The 22,629-nt window shown below is 44.1% G+C and overlaps 2 protein-coding genes across 3 annotated transcripts in view; both read left to right on the top strand.

The window, feature by feature from the left end:
- The window catches only part of dpr3 (defective proboscis extension response 3), a 72,749-nt gene that overhangs the window by 30,856 nt on the left and 19,264 nt on the right, over nucleotides 1-22,629 (top strand). The gene's annotated exons all lie outside the window — the stretch shown is intronic.
- LOC26532640 (uncharacterized) lies at nucleotides 10,856-11,794 on the top strand. The gene is made up of 2 exons (XM_015180840.2): nucleotides 10,856-11,011; nucleotides 11,077-11,794. Exons 1-2 carry the CDS (start codon nucleotides 10,957-10,959, stop codon nucleotides 11,652-11,654), a joined length of 633 nt encoding a protein of 210 aa, XP_015036326.2. The 5' UTR covers nucleotides 10,856-10,956; the 3' UTR covers nucleotides 11,655-11,794.

Below are 22,629 nucleotides of genomic sequence, written 5' to 3'. Positions count from 1 at the left end.
CCAAGTGGGCGGTACGGGGAGGAGGAGGAGGCAAAGGAGGCATTTGGTATAGAGTGTTGTTGATTTGATATTTATCAGGGGTTTTAGTGTGCGAAACAAAGTCATATTCTGGGTTGGGGCGAGAAAGTTGGGAGGGGGGGATAGGTTTGAGTAGGATTGATAATATTTCGGATTACGAAACCGAAAACAAGAATGACAGAGGCCTAAGGGCAAGTGAATGCCATTTATTCTAAAGTTTATATTGAAGTTTAATTCTGTGTATTTTTCCATTTTATTTTCAGTTTGTTTCTCATATCCAATATGCAAATGTATTGGGAATATTTCTGTTCTGCAATTTCATTTAGGAATTTTTTGCATGAAAACATATATATTGATATATAATTGCTTGGGAAATAAATATCTGGCAATCTAAAGGTAGATTTGATTCAAAAAGAATCAAATTTAATTTCTTGTGAATTGAACAAAAGCCCATGAGACCGTAAAGATTTCTGCTTGGAGTACGGTCTTAAAAATCATCTAAACGACAGTCGTCTTTGAATAGATTTCGCTCATCTTTTACTTTTTATAGGGTGACAGTGGAATACTGGAATACCATAAATAATTCTACGATTTCAATCGTTTTTGCTAGAATTGTATCCTAGAAATGCGTCCAACTAAAAACTATTCTCTGGCCCGAATGCTGACCCCGTCTGGGGTTAACAATCTTTCGGTAATAAAGGAAAATGCCATCAAAAACGAAAACCATTTTATTCCATTCATTCGTTTAATGTATTCCACATACAAACAAACTCATAAACCACATAATTTCTTTTCATTTTTGTTCGCCTTTTATCCATGGCATTTCTTTCAATTTGGAGACCGAGTCCCGAGCCAAAGTGTTTATCTCGAGGATGGATGCTTACGAGTATGCTAAAACTAGATGATAGCATCTCTATTCTATCTCCATTCCCATCTCCAGCTCTATGTGGAGTCATCTCGTTATGCTGATTAAGAATCAACAACTCTGTTGGGCCCTAGAGGATGTCCTTTATGAGGTAGCGGGGATTTCCCCCCATCCCTCTCCCTCTCTCTGTCTACTTTTTAGTCACAATATCATATTCCTTTCTCGCTCTTAGGATATAAAGAGCACTGCACATACAAACAAGTGCAGCTGCCGCCTGAGCCTGAGCGTTTTCCACCTCCTCCATCTCCTCCTCCTCCACAGCCCCCACCTTCACCTCCTCTTCCGCCATTGCTTCATTTTACTGTTACTTTTTTTCTATTTATTTTTAGCTCTTGCACTGCGCTTAATATAAATAAAAATAAATGTAATACGCGTACAACTGAAAAACCGTTATAGTAGCAGTGCCCCTGCTGCTCTTACACTGCCTTCCCCCCCTCCCCCAACCCACCCACACCCTTCTACAGGCAGACTCTCTCCCTCTCTATCCGACTTACACTTTTTTATACCCTTCCGCCTGCAGGCTTTGCTTTTCCCTTCCCCTCCTCCCTCCTCCCCCTCACTCTCCTCATCGTCTTGTCATCGTTTTTCGTACATTTTAAGGCAAACAAGATGCCAAAGACTACCACCAGTGTCTGCGGGTACCAAAGCTAAGGCTACCCTAACAGATTCACACATCCTGTGACAGCTACATAGGGACTTACATATGCGTTATAAATATGATAGTTTTATGTACAATAAATACACCCCGTCGTGAAGTAATAATTGGGGATTTTACCGCTTGAGAGACACGGAGAGTTGGAGGATTTTTAGTGATTGAGGTAGCTCCAAGACCAAAAATCTAATTTCACTGAAACTGAAATTTTAGGCTTTTTTAGCAGTTGATTTTGGAGTCATATAGCAAAAATATGATTAAAATAATCTAAAAAATTAAAATAATATGATGATATGATTTTGAATACCTTTGAGTACCTCTGTTTCACTATTTGTACCACACATGTATGTATATTCAAAACAAAAGGTTTTTTTCTAAACGATAGTTCGAAAACGATAGTTATATATTTGGACGTTGTTGTGCGGCATCTTTCAAGTGGCGATGCAATTACTGCACCATCAAGTGCCCCATTTGACACCAGCAGAAGGCTGTTCAGCGCGCCCAACCGACCGAGGGGCGCTGCCGCATAACGTGCGGCCCGATTAAGCTTCAAAGGGCGAAGATTGGTTGGATTGGCAGCTCGTATCTTATCTCAAACTAAGCTTTACACCTATTTTATTTAGAGCGTCTGGCTTTTCCATAAAGTGAAATAAAGGTTCATCAAACTATGTGATCTGTATGGGGCTCTCTACTGTCTGTGATGGGGAATTTCCCAAGGATATTGTTGGATATGGTGGACCCAAAAGCTAAGTACTATATCTTTTGCTACTGATTGGGAATTAAAATACTTTATAAGCTTGAAAATGTTTCCCTCTTTTTCAGTTACAGGAAGACCAAAGTACCCTTCAAAAGAGTATTTTGTAAAAATGGAATTGCTTTTGGCTGTCTGCGTATGGTGTCCCCTCTTTCCCCCTATTTACGGCTAAAGCGGTGTGTGTGTGTGTGTGTGCAAAGAAGAAGACTTTTGTGGTTGGCCAAAAAAAGAATTTTGCTTGCGTTTGCTTTTGCTTAACCCAAAAGTGCAATGTTTGCAAGGATTCCCCCCATCACACATACACACACAGGCACAGGCACACACATCATTCTGCTGGCCATCACTCCCGGGGAATCCTACAACGTGCAACACCCTGCCTGCCTGCCTGCCTGCCTGCCTGCCACTACCCTGCCACCTGCCTTCCATGTGTGTCAGTCAAACAGACATTGTAGCTCTCGTACTTCTTCTTGCCTCATTTCAGTTTTTGTGGGGCAAGGACATTGGGGGGGTCGCCTGCGGCTGTCTGCTGCATGCAACATAAATTTGCTTAAAGATTGACCAGAAAACCCACAAAAAATGATGCAAAATGCAAGCAAATACGAGAAAACAAATAAACAGACAGAGACAGACGATAAACAAACAGAGAAAGGGGCAAAGGGACAGGGCACAGACAGAGACAGAGACAGGGCGAAAGGGAGAGGCAGAGACAGAGACAGCGACAGTGACAGACAGACTGGGAGACACAAAGGTCAGACTGAAGAGAGAGTCGGATAATTTGGGTACAATGAGAGTAGGAAAAATCCCAGGCATACAACACTTTGGGAGGCAGACTGTCTGGGGCATGGACGCACTCCTCCCCCCCCCCCCCCCCCCCCACGCGCCCTTCTGACCGGATTCTGTTTGTAAATGAACTTTAAGCCACTCGTTTTGGCCATGCCATCTCTATGCCACGCCTCCGCTCTATTCATTTCAATTTTCTAACTCGTTGTTTGCCTTCCTCTCTCGTTTCCCTTTCATCTTCATGCCCTTCGTTTCCTCTTTCGCTGCCATGGAAATCTTTGTGCTTTTATTAACACATTTTCTTCGGAATTGCTGTAGTTTTTTCTCGTTTTTTAAACCCCACAAAAGGGTTCCACGGGCCACCGAAGGTATAACATCTGATTAGACGGCATTTCATGCCATGCCGGCTGCTGTCCAATTTGTCCCACACAAATTGTTTGCTGGGGATACGAGCATTCCGCTAATCCTCACTCCCGCCTCCCCCACCCTCAGCCCCACTTTCCGCCTCCCACTCGCACTGCTCTGATGGGTGGTGAGGGAGAGAGAGCGTCTTAATAAGCTCGCTCTATCTTGCTTTCACTGCAGGCGACACTTGTGCGTGGCTGAAGCTCTTATCAGCTGCACGATTTTGCGGCGTCTTCTCTGTCACGCTCCTTCGCTAATTGTTGTGTCTTCTTAGGACTATTTGTGTGTGTGTGTGTGTGTGTGTGTGTGGCTCTGTCTCGCTTGCACTTGAATTATGTTCGGGGGGAGGTACTCCTTCATTTTCTGCGTCCTTTAAGCACTGGCCCAAATGAGGTCCTGTGTCTCAGAGGAGTAAGAGAGATTGTAATCGAAATTTGGAAATACACTTGTAGCGGTGTGATATCACAGGAAACTAGATACAAAGTTTGCTTGCTCTAGCTCTTATAGTCTATGAGATCTAGGCGCTCATGAATAGTTGAACAGACAGACATGGCTTTATCGACTTGGCTATTGAAAAATATATATACGTTATGGGGTCGGAAACGCTTCCTTCAGGGTGTTCTAGGCAGTTTTTAGTAGTTTTTTGTAGTATTTCCTTAGTTATGTGATTATTGATTCTACCTTCTTAACTTTAACTTCTTTGACTTTAAGATTTTTGACCTACATCGTAATACTGTGCCACGAAATAAACACTTTTGAATGTACTTTCCACGAGACTGAAATTAGGTATATGATAGAGTGGATACACCTGAAGATACAGCCACCCAAAGTTACATTTTTCTATAATTTTTAATCTTTCTTCAACTTTTCCTTTTTTTCATAATTTTTTTGTATTGTATGGTCCTTTTTTCAGACATAAGTCCTTGATAATTGATACATCATATAAATATAATATAATGCCATACATTTGGGCAATATTTTAGCCCATAATCTACTCCATCAAGCATGTATAAAGTGTAATACATTTAAATAAAAAGGACCTTACCTTACTTACGCCCATATTTCATCCATAAAGCCATATCTTTGCACAAGCTCCAACGACTTAAGGCAGGGATATTTCACTTCTAGCTCCAAATTGAAAAATACATACACTTTGAGGCTTTTCAAGCAATTTGAGTTATGGCCTAAGAAAAAACATTTAGTACGTGTTTCCCAAGTTTTCTGCTGGACTTCTCCGCCGCCCATTCCTACGTTCCGACGGCCTTTCGAATGGCCGGCCATCTGCTGGCATTTGTATCTAAATAGTTTGGCTAAAAGTTTTAATTTGTTTGATACAAAATGTTTGGCAAAAAACGTTGTTGTTGCGATAGTTTAATGATTCATGATTGGAAAGTTAAGTTTATGCAGCTCATGATTTTCGCTACGAGTTTTCCTATAATTTATTCTACAACTGTCGGAGCTCTCAAAGAGAAAGAGGTGCAAAGGGGCGAGGTGCAAATAAAGTTGCGAGAAACTTCCTCACAGAACGAGAAAGAAAGAAAAAAGAGTAAAAATAGTTATATTCGATAATTAATAAAAGGGGAAACTAGAAAAGTTCTTGGATAAATCTATGAATTATGACCGGAATAAATCTCTGAAGCGGATATATAAATATTTTCTCAGTTTTTTTGCTGCCCACTCAATGGGAAATCACATTTCAATTCATCTTTTCTTGTATTATTTTTGCATGCGAAGGCAAAATGAAAGGAACGAAAGGAATCCTTGAGGAAAAATAAATATCTAGCGACGTTTCAAATTTGTTTCTCAAGTTTGTTGGAGCTCCTTTAGCCTTGGTCCAGGAGTCGAGGGCATATCCCTGGCCATTGATTACCTGGAAAGTGCCTGGCCACATCAATCAATCGAGGCGGCAAAGTTTTATGCAACTTTCTGGTCCGTTGCGGTGTCTAACCAAGCCAATTAATTTGTGGTTTACATGCCATTCCCATCCATCCACTCGCCAATAAATAAATACCCTCACCTGTCCGCCGGGTAGGACAGCCCGGGGCATTCGACTAGCAACTGGTACATGAATAATGGAAATCACCATTGTGGCCAATGGCTCAGATATTCTTGATTATTCTTTGGGGATGCCCACATCCCTAATCGTGTGGGCCGCAACGTTTATTGAATCAGATTCTTTTTGCTGACTTTGTGGTAACGCAAAATGGCACAGAACTTTTGATTAAGGCATTTTTTCGATTTAATTAACTGTTTTGACTCTGTTTGAGTTTGCCTGTGCGTATGTGTGGGCTCAATAGGGGTTGAATGGCAACAATGGAATAAATTTCAATATTGGAAGAGAGCACACGGCAGATATTTGCACTTCTTTTGCTTGTAATTGAATCAATTTGACCATTATTTGACCAGGACAGAGCTCTGTTCTGTAATTAAATCAGTCGAAATTAAAGTTCTCTGTCAAAGCAAGTCTCATCATTCTTAATTTCATGGTTAACCTCTCGGCTATAACGAAAGGCAAAGGCTTTAAAAGCCCGTTCGAGTTGAGTTCTCGGAAAACTCGTTAGTATTTAATGATTTCTGTCAAAAACAAAGATTTCTGCTATCGATTCCTATGAGGAATGTGTTCTCAAAAATAATAATAATAGAAATAAGCGAAAAGTCCTTGGCAATATGAACGATGGGATACGTTTCCATGGCGGTTCGTTCGAGTGAATTTTCGTGCTGATTATGAGTTTTCGCATTGCCCCAAGAGGCTCATTAGGGGCGCACATGGTGTGTGGCATGCCACACTTTAATTTTTTTCGGGTTTGTGCTAATCTGCCACTGCATTTAGCACTCAGCAGTGGCCATCATCAGCACCTACTTGGCCGTTTAATGCAGTTCAGAGAGCACTCGAGCGACAGAGACGGAGACACTGCCAAGAGGACGAGAAGGGCCTGGTCAAGAGGGAGACAGACATCTGAAGGCCTGGTCAAGAGGGCGAGCGAGAGAGACAGAGATGGAGAGAGAGAGAGAGAGCTGCCTATGAGTAGGAAAAGTTGCAGTTGACACCATCTTATGAAATTAGTTTCTTTTTTTTTCATTTCTGACTTGACATCGTTTTGGCCATTGCTGGCACTTGAGGGTCCCTCTTCGTCTTCGTCTCCCATCTCCCATCTTCCGTCTTTCGTCTTCTTCCTGCTGTTCCTTCCTTTGGTGTCTCATTTTTTCATCTTCCAGTGTAATGTGAATATTCCGTGCGTTTTCTGTCCTTCCTGCCTTCCGCAGACGGGGCACAGCGTTGCCAACGCGAAGGCGAACAAAAGGCAATGTCGCAGCATAAATCCGCTCTCACTCTCCCTCTCCTCCTCTCTCTCTCTCTCTGTCTCTGTCCCTCCCGCATTGTGTGTGCGCTAAGCGTTTTTGTTTAACTTTACACTTGACCTATGGCTTGGCAAACTTCAGCCAAGGATTTATTCTTGGGGATTTTGGCTTATTTTTCGCCATAACTATATGTAAACGGGGCTCAGACGGCAGCAGGTACTCGTCCATGCATACGTCTCTCTCTCTCTCTCTCTCTCTCTGCAGCTTACGGTCTCTTCAGCAATAAACTCCAGAGCAGAGCCGCTAAGAGCTAGTGAGAGTGAGACGTTGATATTATATTTTAATGGATCGCGACAGGTTTTATTGGAAATAAGAGATTACCATGACTGAGGGGCAGAGGATGAAGCTGGTGGCCACACTGACAGAAATTGCACATTATTTATGGATAAAGTAGTTGATAAGGAGTGCTTCACTTCGTCTGTGAAAACTGTGCACTAAGTGCTCAAAGCCATGGCAGAAATAACCCAGTATGACACACGTAGTGCCCGAGAGAGAGCACAGTCATCAGTTTTCAGTTTACTGCTGTTTTAAGAGGTTTTTCCATCAAGGAATACATAACTGTATCCAATAAAAGAATCAATTTTCCAGGGGATTGTTTTATTTATATAACTGTAACTTTATTCCATTATTTTATACAATTTTTAAGACAAAGATCGGGCTCGGAAATTCTTCATATCCATTGGGCATTGCAGCACAATTTATTTTTTATTAATATTCCTTAAGAACTACGGATGTTATCCTCTAGTACTCAGACCCCTCCTTCCTATAGACACCACGATGATTTGCAGCTTGTTTTGCTGTGTAGCTGCTGTGAAATAGAATACCCCTCGTACCACGTTCCGCTTGTGCTTTTATTGCAAATGAGAGATTAGCCTGTGAAGGACAGACAACCCGTTGAAATTTATGTTATGGTTGGCGAAGCTCCGAAGCAATAAGTATTGAAAAGTAAGAACCAATTTGACCTTTTTGTGTGGCCATAATTCCTGATGGGGCCTCTTTGTTTAACAGGGCAAACACCGAGCGGAGAGAGAGTGCCGACAAACAAATCTGTTTAATTAAGGCAAGAGTCCTCCCGGCCCAAGACCGTGCTCCTCCCTATCAGCTCTCGATAGCTCTTTGGGCCCCTTAGTGAGTGATGAGGTGTTGGTTGGCCTTTGGGGCCCGGCAAATTGCTTGGTCAGTTCTTTGAGGCCAGTAAACACACACACACACACACACACACACACACTGCAGCACAAGAACAAGCAGAAGCAGAAGCGCCAGGACACCGAAGAGTTCAGAGTTAGCCAAGGATGTGGTTGGGAATGGGGATGGGAATGGGGATGGATACAGGAGATGGCTAGGTGCCAGAGCGATAATTTGTAGCCAGCCAGTCGCAACCTCTCGTAACTTAGATGCTGCCAAAAAAAGAGAAGCTCAATTTATAAATGAAATCGTTCCGTTTCCTTTACTTACTTACCTCTCATCTCTGTGCCCCACTCTGCCCTCCTGCCCTCCTGCATCCTCTCGCTCGGTCTGCCATTCTCTGCCCCATTTTGAGTGAGATTTGAATTTCTTTTTTGTGTTACTTATCGCCTTGATAGATACACTTGGGTCCATTTGATTGCTTTGATGTATGGCGGAGTGAGATTGCTGAAAGATGGGGTCTTCCGGTCTCCCGGTCTCTCGGGATCTCTCTGAGGCGCCTTTGATTTGTTGCGGACTCAATGCACTTGAATTTGTTTGCCTTTGATCTGGGCACATTAGTTTCTGGCTGATTTGAAAGCCTTCGCCTTCGCTTGCGCCCTCGCCCTCGCCCTCGCCTTTGTCCAAAATGAACTCTTTTGCTACCTCAAAACTAATGAAAACCGAAAGGGTTTCCCTTCGGGTGAAGGGACTGGCTGGCTGCAATGCCAGAAGAATGAAAGGTGGGTTTATATTGAAAAGGTAATTTGATGGTGGATCTTGGAGACTGGCGCTAACCAGGTAAACAGTCGTTCGACTCTTCTCTATAGCATCCAATTCTCTTGCCATCCCTCCACTTAGGGACATCCTCTTCAGCTAAATTGTGCGCTATGCAACAGTGTTTTTTTTCGGGAATAGGAATAGAAATGACAGAACTAACCGCAGGAAATGCATGGGCTAATCTATTTAAGCCATCGTGCATCATGACGTTTCCCTAGACCAGAACCAGGACCAGGAGCAGGACCAGAGCCATCCCATTTATGTGTGCCGGCCAACAAATATGTGGCAGGTTGGCATTCCCCAAAGCGACAGCTGCTGCATGCGACATCATACGGAATGGGAGAGAGGAGGGCGAGAGGAGAGAGGTCAAGGGGGTGGCCTGTGTGGGCCAGTGGTGCGCTCCAGCATTGCCTGCCAAATCGCTGCCACAACAAATTCCAAGAGTCTGGGCGAAATGAAATAGGATTCCGCAGTGGCTGCCATCCAGAGGCAGAGACAGAGACAGAGACAGAGAGGGAAATACAAAAAAATAAAATGGTGGCTCAGAGGAAACGTCATAAAAATTGTCTATTTCTCGCTTAGATTTTTATATTCCCCACAAACAGACACAGACACAAACACAGACACACCACCGATAAATATACTTGAAAATATATGGAACATATATGTACATACATGGGGGGAATGGGGCTATTGAAATACTTTGGAGTCGTCATGGTAGCTTTTGGCCACGATTGCCAGGAAGTTGCTGCTGCATCATCCTACATGTGGGGGGCATGAGCAGAGTGGCATGGCATGGCGGGGCGTGATGTGGGGCAGGTTGAGAGCCTGTTGCCCGACAACGGCTGTCCGGCATCAGAACAGTATCCGACCGAAAGCAAACATTGGCATTTAAGCTTAACTTTTGAATTGAGACTTGAATTTGAGCAGAGCAAACGATTTCGGTAACTACTCTTTCAATTTTCGAAATATTTATACCGACCTCCATACCGAGGATCCAATTGAGTCCATCCTGATGCAGTTTGATGATTTATTGCTATATAAAATATATCAAAAAATATATGGAATAATCTTTCATCATATAAGTCTTGTAATAAACGACACTGGTAAGAATATTTCTTTAATTTGGATTGGATTAAAGCACTTCTTAGAGGTCTACAAACCCACACTCAGACCTCAAATCACTTTTGTTGTGCCAAGGATATTTAGTGATTGATTAGTTTTCAAAGTGTATACAAGAACCTACTTTCTAAAACGCCGATTGACTATTTTCAATGGTTTTCGATTAAAGTGCACTCATTGCCTTGACCTTGATTTTCCATTCTGTCCATTTTGACTGTTTCTCTTACTTAATTGGCCTATTTTCAGGGGTTTCCTTTTACAAATAAAAATGAATTGATTTGAATGTGGACTTTGTATGTGGCAAATCAGGTTTCTGTATAAGAATCAATCAATTATCGGTATCTTGGATTGCGATATGGTGCCTCCTCGTAGGAGCCACTACTCTGAGTAGCTTTTTCCGGGCTTTCTAGCTCTTTGACCACCTATGGGAGTGTAGTTTCTCATGAAAAACACTTCCAAACTAGCCATCCCTCGCTTCACTTACCAGCAAAAAGCTGTCAGCCAGGAGCTTGGAGCGTGGACGCTCCAGGGGGACGAAATAGAACGCATCCGTGGCTCTAGTCCCCGCCATTAGTTCCCCGCGATCATTGCTGTCAGCGGTGCGGTCCACGTTGAAGCCTCGGGACTCAATTGGTTATTCTTCAGCTTCTGTTTGCAGCAGTCGTCATTGATCAGTGACAACCTCCTTGGCGCACTCTTCGAGGTCCTTGCCGCAAGGCAGAAACTTAAGTCCCTCGTCGGGATCAGGCAACCCCTAAAACAGGGATGATATTCGTATCGGACCGATACTAATTCTCTCCAACCCTGTTTTTGGACGATGAACAGAGAAAGCAGAGAGCAGGCTTTGATTAGTTTTAGAGGGCAGATCCGACATCAGACTACCTCTAAAGCATTTCAATTCACACTCAAATTATAAAACGACAAAAATTGTAATTCCCAAAAGTGGAACGTGATTCTTTGCAAAGCTCCTTCCGTACTTCACTTGCGGCGAGGGCGATGATGTTTCGTCAAATCAAGAGCATGTGTATGGTGACGCGTTCCCTGACTCGCGGTGAGTATTTCCATGTTAATGGGGGAGTCCGTGATGTAATGGCGATGGGGCTCTTCAACCTCCAGGTGAGAAGCGGCTCTTGTCCGTGGCGCCTTTGCGCTGGAACAAATATAGTTCCCAAAACGATGCGAAGTCCGAAGAGGGAGGGTCCACCGAGGCGGAACAATTTGGAAACAGAAAGACGTTGAACCGCCGCGAAGCCTTGAGGAAGATGATGAAGGACAACAGCATCGAGCAACAGCCTGGCGAAGATCAGATTTCTGAGCCTGGTCAGTCACAACCGTGGAGTTGGTGTCTCCCTTGGGTCCCCCAGCCCAGCTACCGCGGGCCTGAAGTCAAGAAGATGCCCGAGGAGGAGGCCCCCAAGGATGAGAAGAAACTGAAGCTGAACCGCCGTTTCTATCTGAGACAGATGGCCAAGGACAGCCTGATGAACCCCAAAGTGAAGAAACCGATCGACGACATGCAAATCGACTCAATCAAAATAAAAAGGGAGTCGCTGGATCCTGGTCGAGTGGAATCCTTGAATCTGAAGTGGAAAGAGCGCCAGCAAGAGATTGAAAAGCGGAGGCTGGAGGCTGGCAAGAACAAGTACGTCTCCCGATTCGAGATGAACTCGGGACGGATGGAGAAGATCAAATAGTCGATCACTCCAAGCCGCTCCCCTCCCCTGCACACACACCTGTTGGGTCGAGTGCATCCTTGAGGAGTTTCTATTGTTAATTGTTCAAATTCTTGTTATCATCCAGCAAAGAGCCAATATATTTCTGTAAAAGACTTCAATGAACAGTGGATATCTTGGCCTAGAGAGTCTCTAGAGTAAACTGTGGAGCCATGCTGAAAAATGGATAGTTTAAAAGAGTGTGGCAAATACGCGTACATACAAGTCGGAACAAGGACATACTCTCTTCGTAGATGTCGCTTATCCTACCCCCATCATGATTAGCAAAGATTGTAAGTAGTTTGCCGGGGGGTGCAGAGGTCTTTCTTATGTTCCTTCCATGTTTCAAAGTGTTGAACGGGCTACAGGAGAAACAAGTTTTCAAAGGCCGCGGGGCCACGTGGCTTTTTAATCAGTTTTTGTTCGTAAAGATCTCCCTGTCCCACCTTCCCCACCACGACTTTCCCTAATCACCCAACTTTAAAATCCGCTCCATCGCGGCATCCTGCCCGCGCGGACAGCCACAAGATGTCTGCCAGCGTTCGCCACTCCACTGAGCCGTAATGGACAGTGACTTGGCCACCTTAGGTTTGCGCCAAATGCTAAGCTCATTACGTGGCACGCCCCGCAACGTCACCGCATACAATTGCACACTGTTTTGTGTGGCAAGCTGAGGATGTGGCAGGCTGGCTGGCCACCCGGTGACGGGGTGGGGTGGGGTGGGCTGATGGGGCAGCATGATGATGAGTGAGATGTGGAAGGAGGCGGTGCTCGTTGCTCGTGGCTCGTGCTGAAATTAATTGATGCGACAATGGCTGAGCAACGACTAACTTAGGCCTCCTCCGACTCAATTCCGGCCGCCACATCATGAGCTCATCATCGTTGCGGGGGGGCTGGGGCTGGGGCTGGCCTGGGGGCGCCACTAGCCGGATAGAAGATGCCCCATTCCGGCGGCTGTGCAATTTGGCGTGCGGAATTTCATTAGAGGAGCCGCAGCCCCCCGGTTGCCATAGAGGCCAAATCAAAATTTAATTTATGCTGACATTGAAGTGTCTGTGGGGCAATTAAATCGACAGCACGCGGCCCCCGCAACGAGGGCGTGCCAGTGGCATGCCTGGAGCCCTTTCCGAAAGGGAGGAGCACTGCAAAAGTCCTTTGTGTTGATTAAGTACCGCTAAGCAATATTTTAGCATAATGGTGTCCTGGCACGCAGTTTCCTTTCCTTTTCCTTTTCGTTTTTTTTCCTTACTCTATTCTGTTCCCTTTGGGCGGCACAAGCCTTTCACTCCGCCTGGCAGAAGGATTCGGACCGGCTTTGATGGTTTGATGGCTGCGCCTGATTAGCCGCCCGCGATTAGCCTTTGTAGCCGAGAATTTACGACAGCTAAGCAAATTTTTATTAGAGTTTTTCAAGTAATTTCTTGATGGCCTCCTTGATGAACCGTCAACCATTTGGTATGCACATAATCCAGTTGGGGTGGGATCAGCAGGGCCAGAGGGCCAGCGGCAGCTCAAACGCTTAGTTCTAATGGCTGGAAATATGTCAGGGCTTGGGACATGCTGTACTTCCGGTGCTCCAGCTACTCCTTTGGTGGTTAAATGTGTTATTAAGTAGCTACAGATACATTTCATTGACTTGAGAAACTTTTCTGTAACTAGATATTCCATGAATGGAGGGCTAAAGATACTGTTCCTTAGTTAAAGATGTGGATACTTTTCAGAGGTTAAAGATAGTTTTCCGTAGCTTAAGATACTTGTTGGTAGTTAAAAGCTCTTTTATCTTTTGCCAGCTTAAGATACTTTTCCGCAAATACTTTTTCTTAATATAAAATAAAGAAGATTCTTTTTGCTCAAGATATTTTCCAGTATCTAGATATCTTAACAAATTTGCTTTCCCGCTCGAACTTCATACTTTTGTGCGAGATAATATGAATGTTAAATACTTGTATCCATTTTTAAAACTTACTTTCCTTTGTATACATTAAGATACCTCGCAGACAACTCACTTTCTGGTATACTTTTCAGCATCTTTTCGTTCGCAAAGACACGTTTATTTTGAGTCAAGTTTTTGGCAGTTGAAATGACTTTTCAATTACTAGATACTTTTCTGTGTCTTAATACCCGAGTACTTTTCGGGAACTAATATACTTTGAAGTAGTTAAAGTAAGTTTTCAGTAGTTAGAGTTACTTTTTCGTAGTTTGGGACACTTTATCGTGCTCGACTAATCGCATCTGTACAGCACTTTTCATAATTAAGACAGTTCTCTTTTGCCCAGGGCTTATCATTCACGTCTTCCATGTCCCAATTTTCCCCTTTAATCCGGAATTATTCACTCAGCCACCAATCAATAGCTAAGCATCGTACCGTACCTAGTTTCCTTTAATGCAGAAATGCTTTCGTTTGCTGGATCTGTATCCATTTTCCCAATCATTCGATGGCCACAAGAGCCCGCAGCTATTCTCGAGTCCGATTCCAAGTAATTAAGCTCTGGAGCTGTTTTAAAATCGGGGCGTTCTACTAATTAAGTGCGAAGCATCCGTGGTACCCCTTCTCCCCGGCTGTCATCCCCCAAGGACATGGCGTTGACAATGCGGCATCGCTTACTGATTTTTCAATTGTCCAGCCGAGAATCCTTTGTGGCCTGGGCGGCTGTCCCCATGAATGTGAGTGGGTGGAAATCCATCCCTGAGCCTGTTCACTTTCATTAACATTATGCCAGAGATCAGGGCCGTACAATGGTATTCCTGGAATCCTTTTCAGTCAGGTCAGGTCATCGTGCTGCCTGCCCTCACGCCCCCCGCCCCACGCCCCAAGCCCCTTGTGCCAGGGCCCCGGTCAAGTTGAATTATTTTAATGATTGCTAACCAGACTCCAAAGAGGAGGAGGACTCCACAGTGCGGCTGGGGGAGCGGAGGATGTGGCATTAGCATGCATTACATCAGGACACATTTGCCCGCCCCTGGACCTCCGTGCTAGGCGTTCGCTTACCAGAGGAATACTCGTACAGAGCCAGCCAGCATCCTGTAATTACTTTATCTGACATTCGTGTTGGATTTCCACTATTTTCGGTCGGCTTGACATAATGGGGGACAGACAGCCTGTTGGGTGGGGAGGGGGGGCCACGGCGGGTTGCAATGGAATGGAATGCCCATGGAGGGAGGCACTGAATAGGTAGAGGTAGACGAGGAGGAGCGAGGAGCGAGGAGGGAGCTGGAAGCACATAATTGTAGCCATAGCACGCCCACACAATTAGACGCCTTTCACATTCTCCAAAGCGACATAAATCATAATTACTTGCTCGACCTTTCCTCTACATATCCCTTCCTATCTCTCGTTCTCCCCTCTCTCTCCCTCAGTTTTTGGGTGTTTGTGGGTGGCAGATGTTTGGTGGTTGGGTTGTCGAAGTGTGGCGGCTGGGTGGAGGTGGAGCCAGGCGCACTCAAGTGAAGACGTTTATTAGGCGCCATTACCTCGGCATATAAAGTGCTTTTTGGAGGCACACTGTGTATGTGTCCCCTCATAGTCTCCCTGTGGCCAACACTCTTTCTCTTTCTCTTTTTGGCACTTCTCTCGCTTTCCCTTTCTCTTTCTCTGCGTGTCCCTGTCCCTGTCGCCGGCTGTCTGAATGTGCTTTCTGGACCACTACAATTGATTGCACTGTGGTTACGGGTCGAGTAATTTGTTGTTGCCATTTTGGCTTGCTTCCTGTCAGCGATTCCCCGGCTGGCTCCCCTCCTCTCTCTCACCCTCTTTTCTCTGCCTCTGCTTTGGCTTTTCCTTTTCGCATTCAATGGTTTTCCCTTTGGTTTTCCACTGCAGCTGGTAAAGGTAATTTTCGACTGCGAGTTTGCTTTAGTCAACAGGAAGCAATTGCGGCTCCATGCGGTTCTGCATCAACAGACATTGATGTAAATACATATATACACTGATTAGAGAGTTCTTTGAGTATTTGGAAATATCTTGAGCTTTGGATGATTAAAAAAGTCTCTTGAAACAGATAATTATCTGCATTTCTGCAGCTAAATCATCTGTATAAATAACATTTATATTGTTGGCTCTGTCCCTTTTCAAAAGTGTCATTTACTCGAGTTTGAAGCTTCACAAAAGCAATCTCAGCGGAATCCAATAAGCAAAACCAATTAGGAACAAAAACGTCTTTCTATTCCTGGATTTTCTTATACATTTTTCACTCACTTACTCTGATTAAACGGAAATGTTGCTGCACGGCGAAAACATGTTTCATAAATTTTGAAAATATTAGCACACTTTAAGAAAGAATTTCAATAAAATCAATGGCTATACGGGCGCTCTGTCTTTGCATTCCAGACTTTCCCCCGTAGACACAGACATCCTAAAGATAGATACCTACTAAGGGTACTCAAATATTCGCCTCTCTTGGGCCACTTGTCTGCCATTATTTCATTCCTTTTTGTTTGCTTTGGGCCGATGCGACGTCCTTTGCCACTTTTCGTTGCTTGTTGTTGGCCAAAAACTAAATGAAAATTTAAGAGGCCTTCATTATTTATTTAGCACAGGGCCGTGGCATTATTTTTTTCTCCTTCTGCACTGTCATCGATTTACTGCCCCTGTCACCTGGGCACTTTCCCCGTCCACACATTTTTCTGAGGTGCATAATTAATAGATATTAATTTTGTGCAAAATGAAATATTCGCGGTTTTGTCTTGTTTTTCCTGGTTTCCTTTTTTTCTGTCGCTGTCCTGCCAGAGTTTTGTGGCTTCTGGCGGTGGCCTGTTGCTGATTTTAGGGATAGAATTAGCCGGAAAATGGCACGACAATCCTGTGGAATTCTTGCTGGATTATTTTAAACTAACCAAAATCCAATTAAATGCATGAATTATGTGAAAATATTTCCAGTTTTGAGGTCTGCCAAGAGCTGATTGAGTTGATTATCATAGTAAATTAGCATAACAAAGGGCCATCGAACGCATCGAACGAGCACTTGATGATTTTCCTCTAGCACTGTAGCATGCCACAAAATCAATGCTTTAACCCACACACATGCTTTTCCAGCAACAAAGTAGTGTTTCCTTCTGGTGCCTGCCCCCAAGCGGAAGTTTGCGAAAATTATGCTGGAATTATTTAATTAATTCAAAGCACCGTTACAATGCCCGGAAGTGGAGTAGTTTTCTCCAATTACAGAAACTTTTTTATCGAGGTAATTTGCATTCGAAAGCAGACAACAAAACTTTCGTAATTGTTGCAGAAAAACCCACATATCAAGTGGGGCCCCGCCCCCCGGGGGGGTGGAGGCCTGGAGACAGGGACTTTCGACACAGGTGTAGGCCATAATTAATTTCCAATTAACGACCGCCGAGGCTCAAACAAAAACCAGTAGCATCTCAAATTCCAGACAGTGAAATGGGAGCCTAAAACAAAGAACTTTCCAATGGGTTAGGGGGGGCCAGACCAGAGGGTGAGGAGCCTGGGGCTGCGGCTGCCTGCCACTTGTTGTGTGGGTATTTATGTTTGTCCTGCGACAAAAATAAAAAAACCCCCGCAAAGTTGACTTATGTTTTGTGTTTACCCGGCCAAAAAACCATCACAAAACTGGCCCTCGGGCCCTCGGGCCGTCAGACGCCGAGACTCTGGTAAGAACAATAACTCTTTAAAAGAAAACTTAGCAACGCTTTGCCATTCAAATTGAGCCCTTGATCATGTATAATGCACGGCCACAAAATGTGTGTGTGTGCGAGTAACATATCTACAGTTCTCTCGAGTCTGTTCCATATTGTACGGTTCTCGTGTTTACATCATTTGCAATTCCCATTCGGTCGACCCCCCTCCCCCCATCCGCTTGGGGCCCCCCATCCGGTCGATGGGGGGTACAACAACTTGAAGTAGTCTGGCTGTTGGCTCTTGGCTCTTGGAGCAAAAACTAGGTTTCAGGTTAATTAAATTTTATTTTAGTTGCAGAAAAGCCGCAGTTTGGGGCTTGGGTTGGGGGATGGCTGAAGCGGTCGGAGCCACAAATCCCACACAGAATGGCCCTTTCAACTGGCCAAGAGCAGCCACAACAAACGTTTGGTTCGTTCTCAGGTACCAGGACTCTGCCACACCAGGAGGCATATTCGTGATGCAGATGAGGCAGACCCACCTTTCAACCGCCAGTCGTCCTCGTCCTTATGCTCTCTCACTCTCACTCCCACGCACTCTTCCATTGTGTGTGTGTGCTTTATTTTACTTTCTCAATTCATTCTAAAATTCATGATGAGCTCCTTATTATTGCCTTGTACTCAAACTTTTTCCTCAAAAGCAAAAGTTTCCTATTCGTACCCTGTAAATCGTGGGGATTAGGGGTATGTTCTGTCTGTATAGAGTTTTTTGAGGAGGAACAAGTTATAGTTTCTGATACTTTTAAGTGCAGGACATAAATCCATAGCTTTTGATACAAAAACTCTCTCTTTTTGGCTACATACATATCTGTCTGTATTACCTGTATATTTCATTGCCTCTTTCCCAACACTGGATGATTGTCGTAAAAAGTGTTGAGGTGTTCTTCGAGTCCCAACACGACACATTTGAGTCCCAAACCTTAAAGTAAGAGGTGTGCTATCAGGCTTTGTGTGAAGCCGAGCTGTCACTGGATCCCTGTCCCAGGCTTGGCGCTCCTCATGCACATATCGGATTGTCTTCATCGAGGTCTCCAGAAAAAGGCCTTAAGTTTGTGCCCAGCAATACATTTTTAGTCACCTTGTCACCAATTTGTTTCACAATTGAGTGTTGAAAATTGCTTGTCGAATTGCTACCTTGTTTCCAAAAAACTATTTGTCAATTAAAAAATGTTTTCATTTCGTGTTACCTTGTCGTCTGTTTGTTTCACAATTGAGTGTTCGAATTGTAACACTAAATAGTTTTCAACAAACTTTTTGTGATTTTTTTCGCGAGAAAGAGCTTGCTGTGCAGAAGGTAAGTGTCAGCGTCAGTAAAAGATAAAAACCTTTAGAAGTAGGTGTCATCAGAGAGGATCATCAGAGGATCATTCGCCAAAGAGATCCCTGGATCTGCAAACCCCTTTTGGGGTCCGTAGTGGAAAAATGCATGACATTCTGGAGGAACTATGAATAATTTATGGGAGGAAATTCCCATCTTATCCGATGATTACGGCAGTCAGAATAAGGACATTTCTGGTGTTGCAAGCGATGTAAATAATAATTATTTTTTGCGCTTCATTGCAATACATACCGGTATACGTATTAATTTCATTGCGAGTGCTGTTTCGACGGTTGAGTTCCCATGTTAAATCATGGTATGCAGAGTGCAAAAAAAGTACTCCCTGTAGCGGGTATCATACCGTCGAAATAGTGACTTTTCAACGGAGAGTTCTACCTGTTTTTATTCGCTGCCGTTGTTGTTTGTTTTGCATTGTTTCGGGCCAAATGGTGAGTGGGTTTCTTTTTTTCTTTCCTGTGTATTGTGCAAAAAGTTTTGCATTGAGCCATCGAACCATCGAGTGGGAAAAGTGGGGAGGAGGAACTTCTATCCACAGCAGCACTCCACTCGAACAAAAGGAAATTAACCTGCATCCATGCCTGGATGCGAATCCAGATCCAGATCCACATCCACATCCAGATCGTTTCCTGCCACTTTAAGCCTGACAAAAGAGTGTGCAAATCCTCTGAGCTGAATTTATTCACTTGGCTAACATATCTAATATTCAATTACTCCTTGCCAAAACACTTTACGCCAAAGATGCAGCTGGAATTTGTAGCACTTGCCAAATTACATGACATTTCCAGTGTGATGATGATGCTGGTGCTGAAAAAGGAGATGCAGTTGAAGGAGGAAATGGCCGTAGTCAGGGAGGAGCTGCTGGATACGGCAGAGCCTGTGGACGGTAGACAAAACGAGCAGTCAGGAGCAGCAGTGGGAAGGAGTCAGCAGGGAATGCGCTGTAGTCAAGAGGAGCAATCATGAGGACCTGGAGCTGGAGCTGGAGCTGGAGTCCGGATGCCTGGCAACACTGGCCATCATCCATCAGCGAACGCAGGATAATGCAATTGAGCAGCAGCTGTCTGCGCTCGGACACGCCCGCTCCACCGCCCCCACCACCCCTCTACGCCCATTTATCCACCCCACTCCTCCTCCTTTCACACATTCATGCCATTTCCTTGTCCTGAGCTTTGGGGAAACAGCTTCAAGAGCTGAGCAAAGCAAAACGGGGACGAGAATGATGAAAGTGTGACAATGTAAATAGTTGCACACACGCACACCCATGTAGAGACATAGAGGGGGGAAGACGGGGGGGCAGGGGGATGATAAAGACGTAGAAGTATGGGGAGCGAGAGGTAGTAGGACGTGCTTGGCTTAGCACAACATTTCCGCTTTCGTTTTCCATCTGTTGGCATCAAATTCTTGGCTTCAGTTTTTCTCTCTCAATTCCTTGCCATTTTCCTTCTTTTTTTTTGGCCTGCATACGAAGAAAGCACTTGATGCATGTCTCTCTCTCTCTCTTTGCCGCTTTCTCTCCGTTTCCATGTGTGGGTGAAATTGAAGCATTACATTGTCCAGGGATGATGACATGCTTGGTGGGCACGGTCCCAGTGCTCCTTCTGTTCTGTTCTGCTCGGTTCTGTTCTGCTGTGTCCTGGTGCTGCTGTTGACGCACCTTTCCTTGTTTTCTGCTGTCCCCACATCGAACGTGAGCCTAATCCTGGCTTCCAGCCTTGTTGAAGGTCCCCGGCCCACTCGTGATACTGTTCCCGAGGCCCAGGGTCCTTGGTCCTGGCCTCATTTGCAGCTTTCAAGTTGCCGCCTCGTTACACGTTAGCTTGTTATGCTTTTATGCGGCCCTTGTACTTTTTCCATTATGCTTTGGCGAGTGGTTGTCACTGGTGGTCCTTGCCCCACACTCATGCCTCATACTCCGCTCCCCTCCCCTCCACTCACTGGCCTTTTTTCCTGCACCTTTCTTGCCCCTTTGGTGTTGTCCTTGGGCTTTTATTGCATGTTTTATGGAAATTTTCAAACATTAGACGCACTCTGCACATCAAACGCATTTAACGCATTTCACTCTCTGTGTGTCTCTGTTTCTGTCTCCCCCCAGTCCTGCCTCATATCCTGTGCCGATTTGTGCCTAATGTTTGTATGTCCTTCGTGTATGCTGTCAGCCAATTTGGCCGGGCCACAACGCACCTGAGCATGGCCATGGCCCTGTGCCTCTGCCTCTGCCTCTGACTATAGTTTCAACTCAATCCTAGCAACCTGCTCCTGGCGGTACTCCCACTCTTGGCCAGTCTGTGCATTTTGGCTTTGCCGAACATGGAACACAAACTGCTAATTTGGTTTGATGTATTGCTCCAGAGACATCCATCAGCAGCTGAAGCCTGATGGCCTGCATCTCATCTCATATCTCCATCGAACAATGAATGCCTTGGGCCTAAAACCAAAATTGATTATCTGAAATTTGTCCGTCTCTGCCTATCAGTGTCTCCCATCGCTGTCTGTCTCTCACTTTCCCTCTCTCTCTCTCTCTCTCGCTTGTTGCCCCAAAAAATAGTTGGAACACTTTTTGGCCATCGCATTGGCATCGATTCTTTTGGAACTATTTCCTCAGAATTTGTTTCGATTTGCCTTTGCATAAGGAATGGGTTTGGGCAGGGAAAATCAGGAATGAGATGAAATGATATGTGGACGGAGCGGGCTCCATTGAGCAAACGGATGTGGCTCGATTCTGTCCTTAGGGAATCGAGTAGTTTTGTTTTGGATTGGTGTTGGTGTTGGCTATGCCTTAACTAAATTGGAATTCTGTTGAGGATGGACCAGTTCTGATTAATCAACTCGAAACATCTTTTAGTGTGCTTTTTCAAAAGGGAAATATTTCCATGAGTTATGATGATTTCTTCGGCTTGCGGGGTAGGGGAGCTTGATTGAAAGTGTGTAACCGGCCAGAGGGGAAAACTTGATTGTGGCCAAAAATATGCAGCAATAATCGAACTGGTTATGAAAGGGTGTTACATCACCCAGAAAAAACCCTGATTTGGAAATACCAATACCAATATTTTTGCACCGAGAGTACAAATTGGAACTTACAGTTTACAGTTAATATTAAAATATTTTAGCATTTTATGTTTTACAAATTCAATACTTTCAAATTTTGATTAAATATATTTTCTACAAAATTTATTATATTATATTTATTTTAAAGAGTTTTGTAATTGGATTAATAATATTAAATATTGTGTTTCTTCTAAATTTTTAGATTTAGGGGCATATTTTCATGTTATTGAAGTGCATCTGTCCCAAAGCGTGTATAGCGCGCCATAGGCTATCAAAAGGGTTCACAAAAATCTGATTAATATACATAAATAGTTTAAATCTGACCTGCAAAGCCATAAAAAGATACACCTGAGGGCAATATTCCCTGATGTTTTAGTATCTTGTTGCTCTATTTGTGAGACATTTGATCCAATCAATGCCTGTACATTTATTTCTACTAATAAATGTCAGAGACTCTAAAAGCCATAGCAATCAAAATTGATGTGCAAAAACCATTCAGAACTAAATTAAATTAATAGCAGAAGTCAATCAAGTTCACTAATGCCAACACACAAGTCCATTAAATGTATCATTTTTGCTTGATTTTTTATGTACAAAACCCACGTGTCTGTTCGTCTGTTAAAGCCGCAGGATCTCCAGAATCTGCTATAAAAACTAGAGCTATATACATATGTCAACTGCTTTTCACACAGAAGTAAATCAAATTTCAATCAGAATTCCGGCAGCCCCCACTCCACCCCTCCAAATGCATTAAACATGTACGAGTGTGAATGGTGGTGGAGTGGTGTGAAGTTAATCGACTCGTCGTTTTTCTGTTACCTTTTAACCATCAAATTGCATCAATTAAATGGCATTTTAATACACTTCGCTGCTCCACTGCACCGATACTCCGCTGATACTCCGCGATACATTATTTATTTTTGTTCAAGGTTAACCCTT

This window comes from Drosophila pseudoobscura, chromosome 4, assembly GCF_009870125.1.
Source record: "Drosophila pseudoobscura strain MV-25-SWS-2005 chromosome 4, UCI_Dpse_MV25, whole genome shotgun sequence".
NCBI lineage: Eukaryota > Metazoa > Arthropoda > Insecta > Diptera > Drosophilidae > Drosophila > Drosophila pseudoobscura.
Note: the sequence above shows the minus strand (reverse complement) of the source record. Positions and strands in the feature narration are given on the sequence as shown.